Consider the following 26,690-nt stretch of genomic DNA (forward strand, 5'->3'; position numbering starts at 1 on the left):
TCTGTTGCGGTTGTAAATTTTACAACGAAGGATGCGGCCGATATTTCGAAGAGAACCGAAAAATTGGTGGAAAATGGTTTAAAGACACAGGCCTAGTCATAGCTCACTGCTGTATCCAGGGCATTCCCCGTCGCTGGCGAATTCAGCATTTGTCGTACTGGCAGGCACCCATTCTCTGGGCAGTGACCAACCTTCAGGAAATATCAATGGCTCTGAAGTATGTTGCAGTATTCATCTTCCACAAGAACATAGGAATCTAGCGGCACTAAAAAATGCAGAAATGCTTGCCTTCCGCATTGATTCTTCCCCAAGCAGATCGTCATCATGGCAGGGCTATTTATCAACACCAGCCCTGCGTCATTCTCCACCAAGGGGTCGACGACGTCCTCTTGACGCAGCTACTGTGTTCGCACCCATGCTACGAATCATCGACCAGTGCCTGATGGTCTCATCATCAGGCTGCCTTCACTTTTAATTAGACTACCTGCCAGGGAATCTGCTGCTTCTACATGTTAAAGGACTCTAATGGTGGTCCTACTAGCTCCATGATACTGGGTTCCAATGCTACCTGACACAGTATCTCAGCCAGCGGTCGCATGAGGTTCATTTCCTTGAACAATACCAAACGCTCTCGCATTATTGGGATACCGGCCCTTCATGACGGAAGTTTTTGCTTGGCTGCCGTCCGCAGACAGCCGAAATGAGCGGTGTGCCCATTGCTCCTACCGCCTCAGCATTCGGGGTGTTGTGTTAGACACTGCCTCCAGCAGAGTGTGTGAACAGCAAAGACGTTCACTATGCCTGCTACATCGACATGAGGACATTGTAGGCTGTGTCTCAGACGAGGGCACACACATATAGTTGTTCGAGTTAATGGAATAATAAAGAGTTGTTATGTTCGCCGACTGTTTGCTGCAGCCATCCACTAATGTCTCTTGTGTCCCTTGCCTGTAAACAAACGCAGGATGTCCCAGGTGGGAGTTGAACGCCTGCTGACAAGTACGAAGATTGCTTCTGCGAAATGGAGTCACATTTTACGAATCTGGATTGACGTCAGCTGTTTGTGATTCACGAAAATCTGTGCCAGACTGGGAGTCGGACCCGGATTTCCCGTTTATAGCGAGTGGTCCCCTTACCATTAGGCTATCTCGGTCTGGCACAACTTTTCATGGTCATCTTTGCATTATTCAGCCAATGGTTGTCTACTTTCGCAAATGCGAATACATTTAATGTATTTCATAACAGCTGTAGTCTCATACAGACAAATATTTTATCGTCATTTTAGCCCGTCTGGGTAAGGATACATTATTGAGGGTTACAATGTCTTTGTTTAGACAATGTGTTTATTTTCACATTAAAATGTCCTTCAGACTTGTATGTATATCTGAAGTACATCGTAACAGGAAGCTACAAAACTGTAAAAATACAGGTATTTTAACCACCAATAACGAAGATAGCTCCCACCAGCCAGTGGTGGTCATTGAACTGTCAACCGGCTACATTCTGTTGACAGAAGTGGGATGGTGTGATGAGGAAAAAATGCTGAAGAATTGTCGTGGACCATGGCATTAGCTCTAAGTAGCAGCTCGGAATTTAATTTAAAACCATTCATAGGATTCCCTACGTCTTTGGACTTGGCTTCTCCCTACTATCCCCGTAACGTGGGAATTAGATACAGTGGTAGTATTTGGTAAAGGAACGAGGCATGAACTGTTAGAGCCTGTACTATACACACAGTGCAATTTGCTGGAGACTTGGTCCAAGCACTGATTCGCACACTGTAGCGTGCTACATATGCCACCGAAAAAGGTGTCACTCCATTCCATGATGAGAATGCTCTTGACCCAAGTGAGGAAAGCCTTATGTTCCCCAAAAACTAACGAATAGGTCAGAATCGCTTGTATTTTTTGGGGATTGTAGTTGCCAGCAACAACTCGCTGTCATAACAAACATATCTGGTACTGAAACGAATTGTAAAGAAAAAAACTGACAAGTCGGTAGCACATATGCCGAGGCATCAAGGAATGATAAATATGGTTACGGGGAGAGGTTGGTGGAAGGAGGGGAGAGGGAGGTTAAAAATTAGATGTAGAGACCAAGGCTTGTCTGAAGTTAACAGGGTCAATTAGATGTAGGCCTCAGTAATTACGCAGAAACAACAGCGTTTTAGAGGGTAGACTAGCGGGGAGACTGAGTTCAAACAGTCCTCACAGCTAAGACAGCAAAATCAACAAATAAAATATAGGCAGCCTGTTCGTTAGTGGGCTCTTTTCATGTATATGAATTGGAAATCTTCTACTTGGTTGTGCCATTTTTGGATATTCCTTGGAAAGATCTCCACAATGTGATTGAGACTTTCCTGCTCAGGCCTCTTCCACTGTTTGACAGGGACCCTGATGCGGTGATCCAGTGTGTGAAGACGGTTCCTGCAAAGTTCCGCTGGTTCGAATCATGTTGAACAAGATTCACGTCGGTATATGCTGCATGCCATTCCATTTGGTTGAAGGAGGTATTCACAAAATGGGTCCAGCGCCCACATCGTTTATTGAGGTGAAAAACTGAAATGTTGACTGTAGGGCTTGCAAATAATTCGTAGTAACCTATCATGATATCGTTCAGCGCTTAAAGTCTCCTCGATAACGACGAGAGGCGCCCGGCCCCATAAATAATACAAGTGCGAAATATAATCGACCCAGCTCCGTTAATCCATGTGTCTGCATGCCTGGGACGCTGATTGGTAACTGATGGCCTCCACACGCCACTAAGATGATTCGTCGTCAGACAGACAGTCCTGCATTCGTTGGTGGAGGAGATTCGAAGCCATGGATCCAGGCTCGATTCCAGGTATTAGCTTGCTCACGACGACGGCACTGTTATCCATAATGGATGCTTAGAGGCAAAACTGTCCTTGTGGTTGCTATTGCTTACGTTCAAGGTCAAGACAGTCTTCTCAGTTGTCGCCAAAATGACAGAGCAAAGTTCTGTTGCGACCTATGAGACAATTTTCAGGTAATGGTCATCAGTTTGTGTTACTGACTGCGAGCGACCATTAAAAGGAAGACGTACTGTGTTCCATGTATCTCGACAGCGGATGAATGTTCCAGTCACGACATTTTGCTGAACGCAAATTTGGCTAACGACTTCCATTGGTGACCACCCTTCTTGCGGAAAGTGATGATGTGAGAGCGGTCTTAAGGCATGTTGAAGACTAAACATTGTATAGTAGGAGCATACACTGTCTGATAAACGTATCCAGATACCTATGGGGTGTGTCCATCCTTCGCATTTATAACGGCTTGAAATCTGTTACGGACACTGTCAATGATGTGTCTAAATGTCTGTGGAGGAATGATAGCCCATTATTTTTCAAGGGTCGTGACCATAGAACGTATTCATGTTCGATGCTGGAGTCTGGAGCGAAATCGACGTAGTAAATCATCCCAGAGGTAGTCCATTAGATTCAGCTCGGGACTCTCGGATAGACAAGCCAATTTCAGGGATGTAATTGTCCAAAACCACTGACTCACAGGTGCTGTTTTATGACAGGGCGCATTGCAGTGCTGATACCAACAATCATCGTCTCTGAAATGTTTCCCCATTGTATGCAGTTCGTATCCTTCCGCATTTAGCCTTTTCTTAAGAGCAATAGCGCGACCACGCAAAATAATATCATCTCCTCAGTAAGCCACTGTTGGTACTGCACATTATGGCAGGTAACGTTCTCTGCGTATTCGCCAAAGCTAGACCCACCCATTGGATTGGTACTGCGTGAGTCATCAGTCCAGGTTACACTTTTCCATTCATCCAGTGACCTGCCGCGTCATCCTTTGCACTGCCTTAAGCGTCGCTTAGCGCTGACAACAGAAATGTGTGGCTCATCGCATCTGCTCGATCACTGTCCCCCACTCTTCTTATCTCTCTACCCACAGTACTTGCATTAGTCGGACTACTGGTAGAGCTTTCAACTCACAAGTGATTCTTTCCGCTTGTTTCACGCGATTTATTTCAACCATCTGGCCGAACGGTATCTGTCCCTCCTGGTGACGAAGCCTCATCCAAAGTTAATGAGCTCGTTTGACCGACCCAGTGTACAGTTATTGCTTCTGTACTGACACTAGAGTACTCTCCGAGACTCAAATGAAATCCTTAAATTTGCAATAATACATCGAAAGTTGGTAAGCGTGCTACAATCAGCTTGCAGAATGGCCTGTAGGTGGCAGCATAGTGCAGATGCACACATACCGTCGCAGTATCAGTATAAAGATGGCAGCCCCACTTGCGACTTGCACCAGGGAAGAACAGCGTTCTGTTATTCGGTTTTTGGTTAGTGAAGGTGTGAAACCTATTGAAATTCATCGACGAATGAAGGTTCAGTACGGTGATGCATGTTTGTCACAGCAGCAAGTCTCCGAATGGAGTAGGAAGTTCGCAAATGGTGTGACTTCAGTGGAAGATGCTCCTCATCCAGGTCAGGCACAACGAGTTGTGACTTCCACAGAACATTGCAGCAGTTGAAGCCATAGTGAAGGAAAACCGCTAAGTGACACTGAATGACATTGTAGCATATTTACAAATTAGTCATGGGTCAGCACACCACATTGTTCATGATGTGCTCCAGTGTCACAAAGTGTCTGCAAGATGGGTGCCACGGCAGCTGACTCCTGAAATGAGAGAACGACGTGTTGGTGTTTGTGAATGACTTCTTCGGCGCTTTGAACGAGAAGGTAATGGCTTCCTTGCAAGAATCGTTACTGGGGACGAAACCTGGGTCCACTTCCACCAACCAGAAATGAAGAGAGCGAGCAAGGAATGGCACCATTCCTCATCACCAAAACCAAAGCAGGAAAGGTTATGTTGACTCTCTTTTGGGACGAAAAAGGTGTCATTTTGGAGCATTACATGCCTAGAGGGACCACTGTCACCAGTGCATCATACACAGTTCTCCTAAAAAATCATCTGTGGCCTGCAGTCAGATCAAAGCGACGTAGATTGCTGTCAGCAGGTGTGCTTTTGCAACATGACAATGCAAGGCCCCACACTGCCCATACAACAGATGCAAGAATCAAAGACATGCATTTTGAGTTTCTGGAGGACTTGCATTGAACGTGGGGGAGATTATGTTGAAAAGTGATACAGCTTTGTAGCACTTCTGCACAATAAATAATATTTAATAAATATTTAAGGTTTTCATTTGACTGGAGGGTCCGACTCTTGTAGCACGTAGCGGCCAGTTCCGCATTGTATAGACATGTCTGGATATTTTTGATCAGATAGTGTATGTTGCACACCAGGTGGAATAATCTTGTCATACCATGTTCTCCTAAGGATCTAAGTCTTTCTTAAAGAATGTACCATACTCTACAACAGCATCTAGACACAAACTCTAGCTGGCCACTGTGGCCGAGCGGTTCTAGGCGCTTCAGTCTGGAGCCGCACGGCTGCTACGGTCACAGGTTTGAATCCTGCCTCGGGTATGGACATGTGTGATGTCTTGGGTTAGTTAGGTTTAAGTAGTTCTAAGTCTAGGGAAATGATGACTTCAGATGTTGCAAAGTGCTTGGAGCCATTTGAACCATTTTGAACACAAACTCTGCAAATTACTTGGGATCGTATGGCAGAAGGTTTTCTGCATGGTACCATATGTCCTCCTGCTCCAGTCACGTATGGGGTGCGGAAAGAGTGACTGCTTAAATTGGTGCTTGAAATTTTAAAGTGGGTTATGGCGTGGTTATCGGCCTCTATCTTCAGATGCCTGCCAGGTCAGGTTTTTCAGAATTTCCGTAAGGCTCTCCCACGACTCAAACAATCCTGTGCCCATTCACGCCACCATTCTTTGTATACGTTCAGTATCCCCTGTTAGTAACATGTGATATAGGTCCCACAAACTTGAGCAATATTCTAAGATGGGGAGCACATGTTATTTTTAAGCAGTCTTCTTCGTTGACTGACTACATTTTCATAGTATCCTGAAACTGAATCAAAACCTGCACCCACTGTACCCATGGCTGAGGCTATATGGTCATTACACTTAATTTCATTTTCCCAGAATTTGTTACATTGAGGTATTTGTATGAGTTGACTAATTGCTGTTGTTTAAATTTAAGTCTTTCAGTATTCTATCAATTTCTTCCTATAGTATCACATCATACTCTTCGTCTTCTCTTTTCATAGTATTCTCTTCAAGTTTTTTCTCTGCCTCTTGATGACTGGGTGTTGTGTGATGTCCTTAGGTTAGTTGGGTTTAAGTAGTTCTAAGTTCTAGGGAACTGATGACCATAGGTGTTAAGTCCTATAGTGCTCAGAGCCATTTGAACCATCTTCAAGTTTCTTTTCTTGATATAGGCCTTCAGTACATCACTTCTAACTCAACAAAGTGTTCTTTGCTTAGTATTTGTTTCACATCAGAGCTCTTAATATTCATACGACTGTTTCACTTAGCTCCAAAGGTTTCTACAATAGTCGTATTCTTACTATCTATCTTTCCCATAGTCATCCAAGCTTTGGTATCTTTTCACTTCTTTTCTTTCGACACCCTATACTTTTTTTCAATTTCATGTTTCATGCATATGTATTCCCTTTTCCAGACTTCATTTGCTGCATTCTTATATTTCCTGTTCTTGTTAATTAGATTTAATCTCTTGTGTTATCCAAGAACGTCTATTGGGCCTTGCCTTTTCGCTAGTTATTCCTCTGGTACGTTCACTATTTCAACTGATAAAGTTATCTGTTCGTCTACTACTGCTCCTTCCTTACGCCTGTTCCAGTGAGTCGTTACCTAATGCTCCCTTTGAAACTAATAACAATATTTGCTCTCATTTAGGTCCTATCTCCTTAATATCTAACACTCATGCAATTTCTGCAGCCTTACTATGTACATCATGACTAATAAATTATAGTCTGAGGCAAAAGCTGCTCTTGGATATATTTTGCTGTTTAAAATCCGGCTTCTACGGCCATGCCTTACCATTATATAAACTCCTCCATCCAAAAACAGGCCTCGGAAGAGTCAACGGGACCGACCGACTGCCATGTCATCCTCAGATGATAAGCATCACTAGATGCAGTTATGGAGAAGCATGTGGTCAGCTCCCTGCTGTCCCAGCCACTGTCAGTTTTCGTGACCAGAGTCGCTACTTCTCGATCAAGTAGATTCTCAATTGGCCTCACAAGGGCAGAGTCCATTCCACTTGCCAACAGCTCTCAGCAGACTCAGACCGTCAAGGTCTATCCAAGCCAGACTGACCATAACTTGGTTGGTCTAACGGGAAACGGTGTTTCCAATGTGGCAAGATCGTTGGCTTACCATCATATAATATATCACAGATCTTCCACAAACACAGCTTTCTTTCACGATTGTAATGTTAGCGATTATTTGTTCTCTACGCAAAATTCTATCAAGCTGTGAGGCAACTGCCGTTTCCAAGCCTTACTGCACATATTATCTTATTCTGCATACGTGATTAGTGCATCAAACGTCCATATATTCATTTTGCTTTCCGAATCGTTCAATGTTTACTGCCCATTATTTGCAATTTTATGAATGAACACATGACTGATTAGGATATAGTTGCTAGTAATGTAGATGGATGAGCACTCTGGATTTCGGTATCAAGCTCACTTCTGGTGACATTCAGATTTATCTGTTCACATCTTGGCTTGTACAAATAAAATGACACAATTTCATAGGCTTTACTGGTCTCATACAGATATTATTTTATGTATATAGAAAAGCGACGAGTGAAAATTTGTATCAAGGCTGAGTATAGATCCGTGTCTTCCACTATTAGGCAGGTGCATTAGCCACTAAGCCACCTGGACACAGCAGTTCAGACAACTGCGCTGATTAACCTGGCACGCCTCCCTCCTCGATACAAATTACCACTGCCGCGCCAGTCATTGTAAATTCCCCCTTACACACGAACAGAATTGACAAGGCTCTCCTTCAACCCTTGGAAATTCTAGTCGTGTGTAAGAGGGAATTTACAATATACTGGAGTGTGAATTTGAATCGAAGAGTGCGAGGTGTGACAATAAAGTAATGAGACTGATGTGGAAAAAAAAGTTGCTTACCGTTTTAGTCAAGTTTAGTGTTGTTTCCTTCAAAATAGTTCCCTTCTGATTGCGCAAACTTTTTCCAGCTCTTCTGGCATTGATGGTAACATTTCTGGAACTCATCTTCTGTAATATCCTCCAAGACCCTCGTCACAGCTTTTTGGACATCTTGTGTTGTTTGAAAATGGTGTCCCTTGACTGACGTTTTCACTCTTGGAAACAGAAAAATGTCGCACGGAGCGATATCTGGTGAATCAGGTGGCTGTGGTAGTACTGAAATCTGTTTTGACGTTATAAATTGCTGTACTGACAGAGCAGTATGGGATGGCGCATTATCGTGAAGCAGACTCCTTATCAGCAATGTTGGCATGGACACGAAGAACTCTTTTATGATGTCTTTCTAAAATTTCTTTGTAGTAATATTGGTTTACTGTTTGACCAGGAGGCACCCTGGCCAAGTTGACATCCATCCGTGAGGTTGATGGTCGTCCACTACGGTCTTCATCTTCAACATTCGTTCTGCCTCCACTAAACATTTCACGCCAACGAAAACTTGAGCTCTTGACATAACCTGCTCTCGAAAACGTCCTCTGAAGCTTACTGCAAGTTGTCATCGCGTTTTCATCCAATTTAATGCAAAAAGAAATGGCGTACCATTGCGCAATATTATGCAGTTCCATTTCCATGACGAGAGACACAAACACGCATTAACGTATTACAGCACAACTCACGACTAAGCAGTTGCATTGATGTGCCGCTTGGACTAGAAGGAGCTTATAGACCAAGGTCAAAGATATTGTGCCTGCGCAAGCCTGCAGGGTTTCCACATCTTGCAAAGAAAATCAGTCTCATTACTTTATTGTCGCACCTCATAAGGCATGCCAGAGTAATCTGGGCATTTATGTGAACTGCTGTGCCAAGGTGGCTTAGTGTTTAACGCACCTGCCTAGTAATGAGGAGGCCCAGATTCGACTTCCGGTCTTTGTACGAGTATTCACTCGCTGCTTCAGTCTATACACACAACAACTCGGCTTCATACGAGGGATTTTCTATAACTGCAGACAGAAACCTACCCACGCTCTGCAGAATGATGTCAGTTAAGCCCCTTTTCCGATAGTCGAGATGGCCAAGAATATCCCTGACAGGTCGAAGCACTGTTGTCAGCTTTCAACTGTGAAGCGCTAAAGGCTAATGGTAAAAACAGTAGCCATTTACAGAGCTGTGACAACATTGAGGTGTTACCATAGAGAGATAGACAAAAACGCTGTTGCCCACAGCCCGCTGCAGCTGCCAGGTACTAACTTACGCCGACTCGGCTTCTCGAGAGGACGGCACATCGTTTGATCGCCTCTGGTCAGTGGGAGACAGACCCGATGGCGCTCAGCTACAATAACAACCTGTACCTCACCTATGGTCATCTTGGGACCCGATCCAACTTAAAGCTATCCATGGGCAATTTCGACCGTCCACAGTGAAACTAAATGCTGTGTTTGCTCTCCTGACACTAAGATAAAAATATTACCACACGTGGGGTTTAGGAAACCTCCCAGGCTCCAGCGCTCTTTCCATGAGAACGAGGCTGATAGCCGTCCTAAAATTTACACGATTTCCCATCTTGGAGATCTGACCGTGGGAAACTTCGACTATTCTCTGCCGGTTGCTGAAACTACGTTTTTCATTGGCTGATGTATGATAATTACACTACTGGCCATTAAAATTGCTACACCAAGAAAAAATGCACATGATAAACAGGTATTCATTGGACAAATATATTATACTGGAACTGACATATGATTACATTTTAACGTAATTTGGGTGCATACATCCTGAGAACTCAGTACCCTAAACATCACCTGTGGCCATAATAACGGCCTTGATACGCCTGGGCATTGAGACAAACAGAGCTTGGATGGCGACTACAGGTACAGCTGCCCATGCGACTTCAACACGATACCACAGTTCATCAAGAGTAGTGACTGGCGTATTGTGACGAGCCAGTTACTCGGCAACCATTGACCAGACGTTTTCAGTTGGTGAGACATCTGGAAAATGTGATGGCCAGGGCAGCAGTCGAACATTTTCTGTATCCTGAAAGGCCCGTACAGGACCTGCAACATGCGGTCGTGCATTATCCTGCTGAAATATAGGGTTTCGCAGGGATCGAATGAAGGGTAGAGCCACGGGTCGTAACACATCTGAAATGTAACGTCCACTGTTCAAAGTGCTGTCAGTGCAAACAAGAGGTGACCAAGACGTGTAACCAATGGCACCCCATACCATAGCGCCGGGTGATACGCCAGTATGGCGATGACGAATACATGCTTGCAATGTACGTTCACCGCGATGTCGCCAACACGGATGCGACCATCATGATGCTGTAAACAGAACCTGGATTCATCCGAAAAAATGACTTTTTGCCATTCGTGCATCCAGGTTCGTCGTTGAGTACACCATCGCAGGCGCTCCTGTCTGTGATGCAGCGTCAAGGGTAACCGCAGCCATGGTCTCCGAGATGATAGTCCATGCTGCAAACGTCGTCGAACTGTTCGTGCAGATGGTTGTTCTCTTGCAAACGTCCCCATCTGTTGACTCAGGTATCGAGACGTGGCCGCACGATCCGTTACAGCCATGCGGATAAGATGCCTGTCATCTCGACTGCTAGTGATACGAGACCGTTGGCATCCAGCACGGCGTTCCGCATTACCCTCCTCAACCCACCGATTCCATGTTCTGCTAACAGTCATTGGATCTTGGATCAACGCGAACAGCAATGTCGCGATACGATAAACCGCAATCGCGATGGGCTACAATCCGACCTTTATCAAAGTGGTCCATTGATCGTGACTGGGCCAAATATCTCACGAAATAAGCGCCAAACGAAAAAACTACAAAGAACGAAACTTGTCTAGCTTGAAGGGGGAAACCAGATGGTGCTATGGTTGGCCCGGTAGATGACGCTGCGATAGGTCAAACGGATATCAACTGCGTTTTTAAAAATAGGAAACCCAATTTTGGACCACTTTTTTCGCTTTTTGATAGATGGCGCTGTAATAGTAACAGACATATGGCTCACAATTGTAGACGAACAGTTGGTAATAGGTAGGTTTTTTAAATTAAAATACAGAACGTAGGTACGTTTGAACATTTTATTTCTGTTGCTCCAATGTTATACATGTGCCTTTGTGAACTTATCATTTCTGAGGACGCATGCTGTTACAGCGTGATTAGCTGTAAATACTACATTAATGCAATAAATGCTCAAAATGATATCCGCCAACCTCAATGTATTTGGCAATACGTGTAACGACATTCCTGTCAACAGCGAGTAGTTCGCCTTCCATACTGTTCGCACATGCATTGACAATGCGCTGACGCATGTTGTCAGGCGTTGTCGGTGGGTCACGATAGCAAATATCCTTCAACTTTTCCCACTGAAAGAAATCAGGGGACGTCAGATCCGGTGAAACGTGCGGGCCATGGTATGGTGCTTCGGCGACCACCTCTCATAAAATATGCTATTCAATAGCGCTTCGCCGGCCAGTGTGGCTGTGCGATTCTAGGCGCTTCAGTCTGGAACCGCGTGACCGCTACGGTCGCAGGTTCGAATCCTGCCTCGGGCATGGATGTGTGTGATGTCCTTAGGTTAGTTAGGTTTAAGTAGTTTTAAGTTCTAGGGGACTGATGGCCACAGATGTTAAGTCCCATAGTGCTCAGAGCCATTTGAACCATTTGAATACCGCTTCAACCCCACGCGAGCTATGTGCCGGACATCCATCATGTTAGATGCACATCGTCATTCTATCATGTAGTGAAAACATCTTGTAGTAACATCGGTAGAAACATTACGTAGGAAATCAGCATACATTGCACCATTTAGATTGCCATCGATAAAATGGGGGCCAATTATCCTTCCCCCCATAATGCCGCACCATATATTAACCCGCCAAGGTCGCTGATCTTCCACTTGTCGCAGCCATCGTGGATTTTTTCGCTGCCCAATAGTGCATATTATGCCGGTTTGCGTTACCGCTGTTGGTAAATGACGCTTCGTCGCTAAATAGAACGCGTGCAAAAAACTGTTATCGTCCCGTAATTTATCTTGTGGCCAGTGGCAGAACTGTACACGACGTTCAAAATCGTCGCCATTCAATTCCTGGCGCATAGAAATATGGTACGGGTTCAATCGATGTTGATGTAGCATTCTCAACACCGACATTTTTGAGATTCCAGATTCTCGGGCAATTTGTCTGCTACTGATGGGAGGATTAGCCGCGACAGCAGCTAAAACACGTACTTGAGCATCATCATTTGTTGCAGATCGTGGTTGACGTTTCACATGTGGCTGAACGCTTCCTGTTTCCTTAAATAACGTAACTATCCTGCGAACGGCCCTGACACTTGGATGATGTCGTCCAGGATACCGAGCAGCATACATAGCACACGCCCGTTGGGCATTTTGATCACAATTGCCATACATGAACATGATATCGACCTTTTCCGCAATTGGTAAACGGTCCATTTTAACACGGGTAATGTATCACGAAGCAAATACCGTCAGCACTGGCGGAATGTTATGTGATACCACGTACTTATACGTTTGTGACTATTACAGCGCCATCTATCACAAAGCGAAAAAAGTGGTTCAACTAAAACATTCATTTTTCTTTACATGTTACACGGATATGTAATAAAGAATTGGGGGTTCCTATTTAAAAAAAAAAAAAAAAAAAACGTAGTTGATATCAGTTTGACCTATGGTAGCGCCATCTAGCGAGCCAACCATAGCGCCATCTGGTTTTCCCCGTCAAGCTAGACAAGTTTCGTTCTTTGTAGGTTTTTCGTTTGATGCTTATTTCGTGAGACCTTTGGCCCGGTTACAATCAATGGACCACCCTACATATCTTCATATATATATATATATATATATATATATATATATATATATATATATATATATATATATATATAGTTTGTGTTGATGGTACTGTAGTCAAGGAAAGACGGATAAGCTAAAGCTGCATTCTATAACTACTGTAACTAGCGTTACCAAAGTTGAGTAATATATTTTACCATTTGCTATTCTGCGTTACTTTCATTGTGCATGTGCTGCGCTCGAACCCACGAATCCGTCCTACCACGACACCTTTGTTAGTCTTCAGCGGCATTTTCATCAAAGTGGGCGCCCCAGTACACACCATGAAGATTAGAAACTTCACAACCCCGTTAAGAACAAAGCCATTGTAAGACGTTAATATTGGTTTCGATACGTCATTGAATAGCGTAAGAATATTATGATAAATTTGTAGCGTTTCTAATCTTGTTAACGCTGAATGTCTTTTTTTCTTTTATTTATATTCCCTGTTTATGAAGGAATAGATATGACACGCCCGGATAGCTACGCTTGTTTGTTTGCAAGTGGTTCTTAGGTGGTTTTCCATATCCGACATGGTAAATACCGGGCTGGCAACCTTGTCTTTGTCTCGCCTCAGTTGTACGACCCGCAAACATTTAGAAACTGTTCACACACTTTCACATTACTAACACTACAGATTCGGTTCCGGGGAGTAACAGAATGGCGACAGGATCAGCATTCGCCCACGCCTTAAATTAACCACGCCTACCCCGTGTACGTATGTCATAAAGGGAAAAGAAACAGAAGAAGCTTAACAACTATAAATGTTAATTAAGGAATATCAATTCATCGAATTTTTGATTATTTATTTAATGAAAATGACCGTACTCACAAAAATGAAAATGTTGTGCAAAACTTGGAAACGTCAGTTAAGAAGTTAAAATACTTTTTTATTTCCAGAGACAGAGCAGTACTATTATGTGAAGAATTTTGCCTTTCATCTACAGTGCAATGCATTTAGCACGTATTCGTCAAATTTTAATTCATATCCAAATGCTCAATAGTTAAATGTAAAAAGATGTTCTTCTTTCCTCGACATCGGTCGTCAATGGCCTACGCAAAGTAACTTTCCCGTTTGTCTTCTTCTATGATTTTTGGTCTTTCCAACATTTCCTTTGACCTTTTTTCGAAAATCTGTAACTTCGTAATCTTATTTCAAAAAGTTGGTCCGTCTAAAATTGTTTTCGTAACTATCACTTTCGCTGTGTTCTTTTTCAATTCCCTGATTTGTTTTGGGAATTTGTCGAAATGGTCAAACATTTTTTTTTTTTTTTTACTGAGTGTTTCCAGTAACCCTAAAAGTAAACTCTCCTTTTCCTGAGCATCAGATAGTTTTTCAGTTTGGGTATATATCTCTTCTTCATTACTTCATCTCATTCACGTACGTCCAACTATTCTCAGACTGAAAACTTTCCGTAGTACCTTCCCTTCCTTTATCTCCGACTCTAATTTCTCCCTTTTTGTTGAGGACTAAACTTTGTGCTACATAAGGGCACTTGCGTTTTTTTACCGTATTTTAGTGCTAGATTTTTGTTTGTATTGAGAGTGACTTTTTACTGAAATGACCTTCGTTAATTCATAAGTCATTTCCATTTTTAGGGCACTGTTTTTGTTTGCTTCTATAGACCGCTCGGCAGTATTATTCCCTCTAAGTACTTAAATTTATCCTGCGCTGTGGCAATTTCAGAGAATTTTTAATGTGCGTTATGAGTTCTGCCTCCTCGAAAGCAATTTCTAGTCAGCCTTTTCCGCCATCTCTTTCAACTGGTAGGTTTGCGAAGTTGTTGTATCGATGTTTTCGAAAAATATTGCTAAACCAACTGCAAAGACTAGACAGTTGAACTCTATGTTCGAGTTTTTACATCCATCTTACTTCTTAGATTTTTTTTTCTTGAAGTCCATTGCTCCGCAGATGTTTGCTTCCCAGGCAGTTGAGCTTTATGGTCAGTTTCAAATTCGTAATCTGCTCTACACGTGTCCAGCCCTAGCTATTCACTGAGCTGTTTCTCTGATTGCTGTTCCTAAATATTTCGAAGGGCCTTGGTAACATTTTGTTGTTGACATCCGGCTTATTTCCTCTCATGTGTAAAGGAAGTATGAGAGTGCATTTCCATTCTACAGTCTTATCAGTTTCTCGAATTTTCTCCAAAACTATTTGAATTTTTCCAATCTCGTCATCGCTGGCACTTATCCACACTTCCAAGACAAGTGAATCCTCCCCACAGTTCTTGTTATTTCTGAGTTCTCTAATTAAATTGTTAATTTCGGTTTTGTCTGGTGGCTTCGAATTTGGAAAACATTCTCAGGCTCTACTTTGTCAAAAGGCATCACTGGTTTCTAACAACTGAGGAGCGTCTTAAATTAGTTATTTTTATTAGAGAATTATGATTCATTATTTACTAACATTTCTATTTGTTAATGACTAAGGAATTTAAACAAAGGCCAAAACTGCTAGCCCTACTATTAACGAGATCTAGACCAGTGGCTGCACAATTGCAAAAGCTTCATGCTACGCACTCACATACCGACAACTGTGATAATAATTTACAGAGGTTTTGTACTTTACAATGCTTAAAAACCTTCTGTGCTACTAACGCAATTTTTTGAGTAATTTTAAAAATTGAGTTGTTCTGCTTTAGGAAACTGATGTTAGGGCGCGGGCGTTCAAGTCATGTGTTGTGGTCTTCAGTCCTGATACTGGTTTGATGCAGCTCTCCACGCTACTCTATCCTGTGCAAGCTTCTTCAACTCCCAGTACCTACTGCAGCCTACATCCTTCTGAATCTCCTTGGTATATTCATCTCTTGGTCTACCTCTCAGATTTTTACCCTCCACGCAGCCTACAATACTAAATTTGTGATCCCTTGGTGCCTCAACACATGTCCTACCAACCGATCCCTTCTTCTAGTCAAGTTGTGCCACAAAGTCCCCTTCTCCTCAATCCTATTCAGTACCTCCTCATTAGTTATGTGATCTACCTATCTAATCTTCAGCATGTGATCTACCCATCTAATCTTCAGCATTCTTCTGTGGCACCACATTTCGAAAGCTTCTATTCTCTTCTTGCCCAAACTAGTTATCGTCCATGTTTCACTTCCATACATGGCTACACTCCATACAAATACTTTCAGAAACGACTTCCTGACACTTAAATCTATACTCGATGTTAACAAATTTCTCTTCTTCAGAAACGCTTTCCTTGCCAATGCCAATCTACATTTTATATCCTCTCTACTTCGACCGTCATCAGTTATTTTGCTCCCCAAATAGCAAAACTCCTTTACTACTGTAAGTGTCTCATTTCCTAATCTAATTCCCTCAGCATCACCGGACTTAATTCGACACCATTCCATTATCCTTGTTTTGATTTTGTTGATGTTCATCTTATATCCTCCTTTCAAGACACTGTCCATTCCGTTCAACTGCTCTTCCAAGTCCTTTGCCGTCTCAGACAGAATTACAATGTCATCGGCGAACCTCAAAGTTTTTATTTCTTCTCCATGAATTTTGATACCTACTCCAAATTTTTCTTTTGTTTCCTTCACTGCTTGCTCAATATACAGATTGAATAACATCGGGGAGAGGCTACAACCCTGTCTCACTCCTTTCCCAACCACTGCTTCCCTTTCATGCCCCTCGACTCTTATGACTGCCATCTGGTTTCTGTACAAATTGTAAATAGCCTTTCGCTCCCTGTATTTTACCCCTGCCATCTTCAGAATTTGAAAGAGAGTATTTCAGTCAACATTGTCAAAAGCTTTCTCTAAGTCTACAAATGCTAGAAACGTAGGTTTGCCTTTTCTTAATCTTTCTTCTAAGATAAGTCGTAAGGTCAGTATTGCCTCACGTGTTCCATCATTTCAACGGAATCCAAACTGATCCTCCCCGAGGTCCGCATCTACCAGTTTTTCCATTCGTCTGTAAAGAATTCGCGTTAGTATTTTGCAGCTGTGACTTATTAAACTGATAGTTCGGTAATTTTCACATCTGTCAGCACCTGCTTTCTTTGGGATTGGAATTATTATATTCTTCTTGAAGTCTGAGGGTATTTCACCTGTCTCATACATCTTGCTCACCAGCTGGTAGAGTTTTGTCATGACTGGCTCTCCCAAGGTCGTCAGTAGTTCTAATGGAATGTTGTCTACTCCGGGGGCCTTGTTTCGACTCAGGTCTTTCAGTGCTCTGTCAAACTCTTCACGCAGTATCTTACCTCCCATTTCGTCTTCATCTATATCCTCTTCCATTTCCATAATATTGTCCTCAAGTACATCGCCCTTGTATAGACCCTTTGTATACTCCTTCCACCTTTCTGCTTTCCCTTCTTTGCTTAGAACTGGGTTTCCATCTGAGCTCTTGATATTCATACAAGTGGCCCTCTTTTCTCCAAAGGTCTCTTTAATTTTCCTGTAGGCAGTATCTATCTTACCCCTAGTGAGATAAGCCTCTACATCCTTACATTTGTCCTCTAGCCATTGCTGCTTAGCCATTTTGCACTTCCAGTCGATCTCATTTTTGAGACGTTTGTATTCCTTTTTGCCTGCTTCATTTATTGCATTTTTATATTTTCTCCTTTTATCAATTAAATTCAATATTTCTTCTGTTACCCAAGGATTTCTACTAGCCCCCGTCATTTTACCTACTTGATCCTCTGCTGCCTTCACTACTTCATCCCTCAGAGTTACCCATTCTTCTACTGTATTTCTTTCCCCCCATTGCTGTCAATTGTTCCCTTATGCTCTCCCTAAAACTCTGTACAACCTCTGGTTTAGTCAGTTTATCCTGGTCCCATCTCCTTAAATTCTCACCTTTTTGCATATAAGTATGAAAAAAGTCGAAGAGGTCCAAGTCCATACTGTCCATTTGTTAGAATAGTCATCCAACAAGTCGCTTTGACTATCGGTGCTGTGATTTTGCACGACGAGAATCGCCACGCTCTCCCCAACACAAGAATAGCTCATTCAGTACACATGGAATGTTCCTGAACATCCACACGCTTTGATTCCGGCGAACAACGGGCTGGTAGCAGTATCAGGACACAAAGCATTCATTAGAAGGAGGTGACAAAGTCATCAAGAAATACGATAAATGCTTAAGTGTGAATGGCAATCATGTAGAAAAATAATACTGCAGATCTAAATGACAATCATGTAGAAAAAAATAAGACTGCAGTTTAATTCTAAGACTGTTCCAATAAATTTTATCGAAATGTGTCAGGATTTTATTTTCGGCTCAACGTTGGCTATTTTCCGCATAAACCTTATAGAAATGACACTGTGAACAAATAAATGATACCAAAAACAGGCTACTCACGCCTAGCATGAAAGAATCCCGGCGTCTTAACAACACCCACAAGCCAGGGTACATTATGGAACTCCATTCGGAACAGTAAGTCCATTGGATCATGTCGCAGGAAAATATCCCTTCCAAGTCTGCCTTCCTGAACCATAGGTCTGTAGATCACAAGCGGCTCCTGCAGCCAGAACTGGAAAAGAAACAAGCATTTTGTCAGGCAGCATTAACGATGTTGGGGGGATGGGAGATATACGTTACATGAAAGTACAATCTTTGATAAATGCAGGCGATTGCCTTTATAATACTATGCACCTACGTGAAACGTTCTAATAAGAGTGTTATTTTTGGAAATGCATGTTTTCCCTTTTACTCTTGACGGTGCCTAATGACAAAGTAATTTTAAGTTATGCAACACTGCAGAGCAATACACAGGATGAACCACACTCCACTGACAAAATTTTGGAGTTTGTTCAGGGTCATTTTCTGAGTATTTTGGTGTAGGGGACCTGTGGTTTCTGGTGGCTCATTGCAGACTAATTGCATTCCCATTTGATTGCTTGCCCTTATTTATCTTCGTATCTGTATTATAATGAAAATGTCTGCAAAACACGGTAAATGCCAACTGTATGCACCGTCGTTCTTGTTTGGAAACACTTCCTATGTTCACTCACTATACTGCTTGGTTATGTTTCGCAATTTTTGGATGGAGTGGGGGTTAGTTAATTGGCCGTTAACAGTGACTCGGGGCAGCAGTGATAGATTTACTGATGGAAAGTTAAAAGAAATGACCCTCGTGTATGGCTTCAGTGAATGCAAATGGAAGAGTTGCACAACCACCCTATGCTGACATGTTCTCCCATAGATAGCAATTAGATTACTTTTGCACCTCTTTGATGGTGTTGTTATATTACAGCGTTTTCACAGTGCTTCACATAAATAAATTGGGTGACGAACTGAATAAATCATAATGAGATCATGACTCTTTAATGAGTCGCTAGAGACCACGGGTGGCTCATACCAAAATACTAAGAAAATAACTGTGAAGTATTATCAGTGAAGTTCTGATTCATCCTGTAGGTAGCGTATCGCGATATGCTGATTCGTGTTTACTTGTTTTGTATGACTTGATAAAGGTATAATATAATCCCAAAACATTCTACAGTAAATGTATCACATAATTTATGCAACTGATGCGTAAAGTTCTCAGTGCTGACATCGTTTTGAAGTCGATGTATGGCAGAAACCAATCGAAATCGTCTGCTGTAATACGATTCCTACCAATTCAACTACTCCCATCAACCACCTTGCTGAAAGCTCTGTTTAGTTGTGTGTAGAGCACATAGGCAGCAGTTCCACAACGATACTACGTAAACACGTAAATTAAAAAATTAGCTATATGATTTCCATGTAGGTACATATTATTCTACGCAGATCCTCTCTGCAGAGTGTTCAACGGTGTGTGTCTATGTGTGTCACGTCAGACAGTAAAGGGTGCCACTGGGAAATTGCTTCAGGAAGCAGCTGCACCTCGTAGTTAAAAGGCTCTGAGGTAAAGCCGCCCAAAACGTGCTTAAAATATATTTTGATATAAATTATTGTAGAATTTAAATTATCAACATGCTTTCTGAATATTTTCCAGGCAGATTTAAATAATGACAGTCAATTTTTTTAGAACTGTTGCTATCTATTTATGTTTTTGAAACAAGTAGTAACTAGTCTTAAAGCAGCACCTTGAAATCCCGTAACCCCTTCGTATAGTAGGCAGCTGCGAAGAACACCTGCAGAAGTTACGACAGGATGGGGGAATAGTCGTTCCCTTCTTTCCAACTCATGCCCTAATGCTCTTTTATTGATCGAAATTTATAGTTTCACAGTTTGTTTCCTTTTTCATTAACAGCACTAGTGCCACAGACCAATAATCTTGAGAACGTTTGTGCAGACATCACACCCATTTTGTAAACAAGAAATGGACATTTGTGAATTTTTAACTGAATAAAACATAACAGTTATCACGAAAAAGGACCATATTCAAAAATTTCATATAAATAATACATAGTTGATACAACAATTACAGTTGCTGTTTACACAGAAATGGAGAATCTGAGCGATATTATTTCGGAATAATAAGTACAATGAAGAGATGAAGCGATTTAATAAATATATACTGCCCAAATCTCCTTAAGTCAATCACATTTATATATCAGAATGGTTCATGTATTCTGTCTGCAGCACATCATAATTCTTGCAGCCACATGCCTGTCACATTTACTCTTCTCATTTGCAAACTACAGCACAAATATGGTGGAATGGTATCTACAGAGTACAACATTTATGGTGCTTCTGGGAGGCTCAAGTAGCTGAGCATGCGGGAGTCATACCAACCTAGACATTATTTTTACTCAGTTTTGTCAGATAGCATGTCACCACATTCTCACAGTATATAAGGTGTTTACTTTGGAAGACTACTGCAAGAACGTCTCCATACTGGATTTTCATGGAATCCATTTCTGGGGTGTCATGGATATATATAGGTTAAACAGAATAGGAACCATGGCATATCCCTGTGGAGGCCATAATTTAGAGTCCTACACCCGCTAGCTAGTCCATTCAGGTTAATGAACCCAGAGGAATCCCCACTGACACTGTTAGAGCTACTCCCATTCAACGGTTCCTGTCCTGCTTAATGTTGCTCCGCAAGATCTAATAAGGAAAAGAGTTAACATGAACTTGATCAAGAACATCACTTCCTATGAGAATGTTCGCTTGTACGATGCCTCAGAAGGTTCATCATCAACTTGTATGAAATCATTTACGCCATCCTTTGTTGATATGGAATATATCTGTTCTTTTGACGTGACCACCAAGTGACGACAATACTAGAGTAAACATGCACCTAACAATGCTCACCTGGTTCAAGAACCAACAAAGAAGTTTGAGGGATTACAACTATTGTGCCACATTGAAGCTGAACAGAATTAGAGCAGAGGGACAAACAATGGAACAAATTCTTAAGGAGTGTCCACAAAGATCATTTGATGATGATCCAGTGATCGAGTCTACATCAAGGGAATCTGAGTGCACTGGACCGTTTGTCATTACATACAGATGATGGTCAGAAATAGTTTGAAAAGCTTGTAAGGACGTTGCAGGGTAGGTCGTGTTGATTGTCCCAGTCGTTGCATGGTTCATTTTCTTCTCATGACCTATATCAGTAGAAATTATATTGAATCCAGGAACTACAAATTAGATCTATAACTGTGGAGACATAAGTTCCCAAGAATACATGGTCTTCAGCAACCCACAGCACAATGTTAACGGGAAACGTATCCCACAGAACTATAATTCATAAAGATTAGTTTGGAATAAAATAAATAACCTAGCTTATACAATTTCAAGGATTCAACTACAATATAGTCGACGATACAGCAAGCAAAACATATATGATACGACTGAATTTACATAGGGCCTGCATGAGTTTATTGTTGGTCATTTGTATGACTGTCTTGACAACAAGCCTCCCTATGCATTACATGATGGGTTTTTATCTGAATATTCACATCCATATGCAGAGTGGGAAATGGATAAATTGGGTATCTGTTGAGGTAAACATGTGGATACTGCTAATAAATTACTCCTGTTAAGAATACTGATGAACATATTACTGTAAATTTCACAAGTGCCAATAAACAATCTTGATGAAACTTAGAATATGTGTAGGGAGGCAAAATAATGCAATATATATTTTTTGATTTGTACCCAGTTTCACTTTTAAGGAGTAAAACACACCACAAAAGTTAATTTGGCATATTTGATCTGGAGGGAATATCTTGAAAGAGGACATATAAAAAATGTTTCTGATATAAAACTTGGTTTGTAATTAAGGTTCTTCAAAACAGTGTAAAAGAATTTTGTAATAATTGAAATTTTGCTAATTACATCACCACCATTAATTAAAAAAATTAAGACTTTGGTCTAAAGAGGCTTTGAAGCTACAGTACATATATACATTTGTAATACAGTTCGTTTCTGTAACATGAGTTTTGGAAAATGCACTGTATACAATGTGCTGTTAGAGTATTTTCAACATAAATAATTGAAATATCTAGTCATTCATTAGTTTAGTTATTTATTTTACTTATATCCGTTTCACGTTTCAAATTGTTTTCCTATGTTTCACACTCATTTTTGTTTTGTTTATAGTTTGTCATTTCACATACATACCTTTTGTTAATTGAATATAATAAACTCATTACTATGTTAAAAATCACTACAATTATGACCATCTGTAAATAAATACTAAAAATACAACATTTTCTTACACCATGCACATAAAATGAACGAACTTTTTCACACATAACATACACAAAAGAGAACACAATATAAAACAAAATTCAGCAGGATTTCAAATTGTTGCAGGTGATTCTTTAAATACCCAGATTTGTATCAGGCATATTTCTGTAGACTGGTAAGCCATGGCGAAAAGAATGAATTATGTGCTTTTGGGTGCAGTTTAATAATATTGTTTATCAAGTGGAAATTGACATCAAAATCATACAATAGAACTAGATCCAAAACTATTCTCGCAAATTTCATCCAACATCGAAAACCTTATACATCTCATGATTGTACAAGTGCTGTAAAGCCCTTTGGGATCACCAGAGGAGCGAATTCCTTATCCTCAGATATGATGGTCAGAATGGTTTTTTCACACTTTTAAAACTATTGTTGAGTTTGGACGAGAATTCGAAAATATCTTTTTGCAGCCCTAAATGTCCTTGTGGCAACATCAGAATTTGTCAAACAACGTCTGATCAGGTCGAGAGGAATTTGATAGACGGTTTCTTTCCCAGTGAGGGAGAAAAATCTGTATTATTGCTAGATTCTTAAGACTGTCATGTGAAAGATCTGATGATCCCAAACTGCTAGGCAGCACATGTATGGTCATGAGATGTGTATTATTGCTGGATTCTTAAGACTGTCATGTGAAAGATCTGATGACCCCAAAGTGCTAGGCAGCACATGTATGGTCATGAGATGCTGGAAGAACTTTGTGGAACATTTTCAGATCTATGAGTAGTTGTTAAATGATTTTTATGTTAATCTTCACTTGAGAAACAACATACTTCAGCTGCAGTTAGTAATACATAATCAGTCCTTTTCGCCACAGCTTACCAATTTACTGAAGTATGTCTAATACAAATCAGGATGTATAGAAGGTCGTTAACAACAACTTGAAATTATGCTGAATTTTGTTCTATTTTGTGTTCTCTGTTGTATATATTATGAAAAGAAATTTCTTTCACTATACATGAGTGCACCTAAAGTGTTTTAAGCATTTATTTACAATTTATCGTTACTGTGAAGATTTTTTAACATTATAATGAATTATTACTTTCAATAAACAAAATACTGACATGTTAAATGGTAAACTAAAAAATGAATGTAAAATAACAATTTAAAACTTAAAACAAATAATAAATAACTTGATTAATAATGAATGTTCAGATATTTTACGAGGGTGAGTCAAATGAAAACCTTAAATTTGTAATAACAAATCGAAACTTCGCGCCGTTATCCAGTAAGTTGGTAAGCATGCTACGAACAATGTGCAGGATGGCCTGTAGGTGGCAGCATAGTGCAGATGCACACATACCGTCGCAGTATCAGTATAAGGATGGCAGCCCCACTTGCAACTTGCACCAGGGAAGAACAGCGTTCTGTTATTCGGTTTTTGCTTAGTGAAGGTGTGAAACCTATTGAAATTCATCGACGAATGAAGGTTCAGTACGGTGATGCATGTTTGTCACAGCAGCAAGTCTCCGAATGGAGTAGGAAGTTCGCAAATGGTGTGACTTCAGTGGAAGATGCTCCTCATCCAGGTCAGGCACAACGAGTTGTGACTTCCACAGAACATTGCAGCAGTTGAAGCCATAGTGAAGGAAAACCGCCAAGTGACACTGAATGACATTGCAGCATGTTTACAGATTAGTCATGGGTCAGCACACCACATTGTGCATGATGTGCTCCAGTTTCACAAAGTGCTGCAAGATGGGTGCCATGGCAGCTGACTCCTGAAATGAGAGAACGACGTGTTGATGCTTGTGAAGAACTTCTTCGGCGCTTTGAACGAGGAGGTGATGGCTTCCTTGCTAGAATCGTTACTGGGGACGAAACCTGGGTTCACTTCCACCAACCGGAAACGAAGAGAGCGAGCAAGGAATGGCGCCATTCCTCATCACCAAAACCAAAGAAGTTTCGAACAAACCTTCAGCAGGGAAGGTTATGCTGACGAAAAAGGCGTCATTTTGGAGCATTACATGCCTAAAGGGACCACTGTCACCAGTGCATCATACACAGTTTTCCTAAAAAATCATCTGCGGCCTGCAATAAAATCCAAGTGATGGGGATTGCTGTCAGCAGGTGTCCCTTTGCAACATGCCAATGCAAGTCCCCACACTGCCTGTGCAACAGTTGCAACAATCACAGACTAGAATTTTGAGTGTCTTCCTCATCGACCATATTTACCAGATCTTGCCCCAAGTGATTTCCATATGTTTGGACCACTCAAATACGCAATGGGAGGAAAGAAGTTCCGTTCTGATGAAGAGGTACACCATGCGGTGCATGAGTGGTTGCACATACTACCAAAAGAATTATTTCTGAAGGAATTTATGCACTTAGTAAGCGCTGGAGGACTTTCATTGAGCGTGAGCGAGATTATGTTGAAAAGTGGTACAGCTTTCTACCACTTCTGCACAATAAATAATATTTTAAAAAATATTTAAGGTTTTAATTTGACTCACCCACATAATTAGCTACATTGAAAATACTCTAACAGCACGTTGTTATATAGTGTGTATTTTTGCAAATTTGGTATTTCAAAAACCAGCTTCATTAAACAAGTCAGTAGTTCATGTTGTAACAAGAGTCTTCATTTTTCAAAATTAATTAATTAATCAATTAATTTGCAAATTTAAAATTATTACAAAAAAATCTATTATACTGTTTTCAAGAACCTTAATCACATATGTATAACATTTTTTATATGTTATTGATCCAAAGATATTCCCTCCAAAACTAACACAGCAGATTTTTGGGTGTGCTTTACCCCTTAAAAGTGAAACTAGGCACAAACAACAAAATACATATTGCATTATTTTGCCACCTCTACACAACTGCCTACTTTCATCAAGATCGTTTATTGAAGTTTGGGAATGTTCTCTTGAGAGTACTATATGGTATACTGTACATGGAGCATAACATGATACATTATAAGGCATGACATAGGATTAGGTGAAACCTGGCAACTAGACAGACAGTCTAGTAGAAAGATACTGAGACTGAGCAAAGCAAAATATCCTGATATGTAAAAGCAAAGACGTACAATGATCGTAGCACATAAAAGTCCACAGACGCTAATTTGACAGCTTTTGAGTAAATTCAACACACTCCCTTCAAAACATTCTTTTGTTGAAAAATCTTAATCCATACAGTTCATAAGTTCATTATTTTTTTCCTTTTTCAATACTTTTGTCATATTGTCTCTGTGAGTACACTGTGTTCACTACCTTTTTGGACACAAATTACCTTTTGCAATGGTGTCTGATACAAACATACTTTGACCATTTAGAATTTGAAGGAGCAACAGACAAATTTCATGCTCTCTGACTATCACTAAATAAAGTTAAGTTACTCATTTGTCATAGCCTATCAGTGTACAGAGTAAACTGTTTACTTGTAAAAGTCCTCTGACAATTCTCATGAAGAGCCATGTACTCAGGCTCTGTGTTAGAAGGAGCAACAGTCTTCTTTTTAACAATTTTAGTCTTGAGTATATCATCACAGGTTAAATCAACATCTTTTTTCTCTCAAGAGTTAAGGGTACAGATTTTGTTGAAGTTGAGTCAAACACTTTCTAAAAAACCTATGAATTTCATGATAGATGATGATTTCTGCTCATACAGATAATTTGTAAATTGCACTACCAACATTTATTATCCCAACATTTACATTTTTCATTAAACTATACCATGATGGATTTTTGTTCCTTTTTAAAAATTTTGTCACAATAAACTTCTCTTGTGATCCAAAAACATAATCTAGAAAGAGCACAGATGTATGTAATGTATAGATCACTGAAACAAATAGAAAACCACATTAGTTGTTACTGATGACAGCATCCTTTGGAAAAGACCACCCCAATCCCTAGGTAGCTGAGTGAGGCATTTTTCATCTCTGCACAGTAATATCTGAAAATATTGCTGCGCTATTCAGGACACATATTTCAGTCTGGCCTTTCTGTAAATACCCCTCCAATGTAGTTGTACTTATGGCACTGCTTTCTATGCCATTGAGGGCTACAAGCAACCCCACAATGTAAAGGTTTATATTTCATGGGCGTTTCCTCATTATCTTGTACCAAATTCCCTTTTAA

The 26,690-nt window shown here is 40.8% G+C and overlaps 1 protein-coding gene across 1 annotated transcript in view; it reads right to left on the reverse strand.

The window, feature by feature from the left end:
* LOC126284614 (carboxylesterase 1C-like) overlaps window positions 1-26,690 on the reverse strand; it is a 487,963-nt gene that overhangs the window by 214,713 nt on the left and 246,560 nt on the right. Inside the window, exon 8 of the mRNA XM_049983679.1 lies at window positions 18,275-18,446. Within this exon, the coding sequence (XP_049839636.1) occupies window positions 18,275-18,446 (172 nt within the window). The remainder of the gene's footprint in view (window positions 1-18,274; window positions 18,447-26,690) is intronic.

The sequence above is a fragment of the Schistocerca gregaria genome, chromosome 8, assembly GCF_023897955.1.
Source record: "Schistocerca gregaria isolate iqSchGreg1 chromosome 8, iqSchGreg1.2, whole genome shotgun sequence".
Taxonomy (NCBI): domain Eukaryota; kingdom Metazoa; phylum Arthropoda; class Insecta; order Orthoptera; family Acrididae; genus Schistocerca; species Schistocerca gregaria.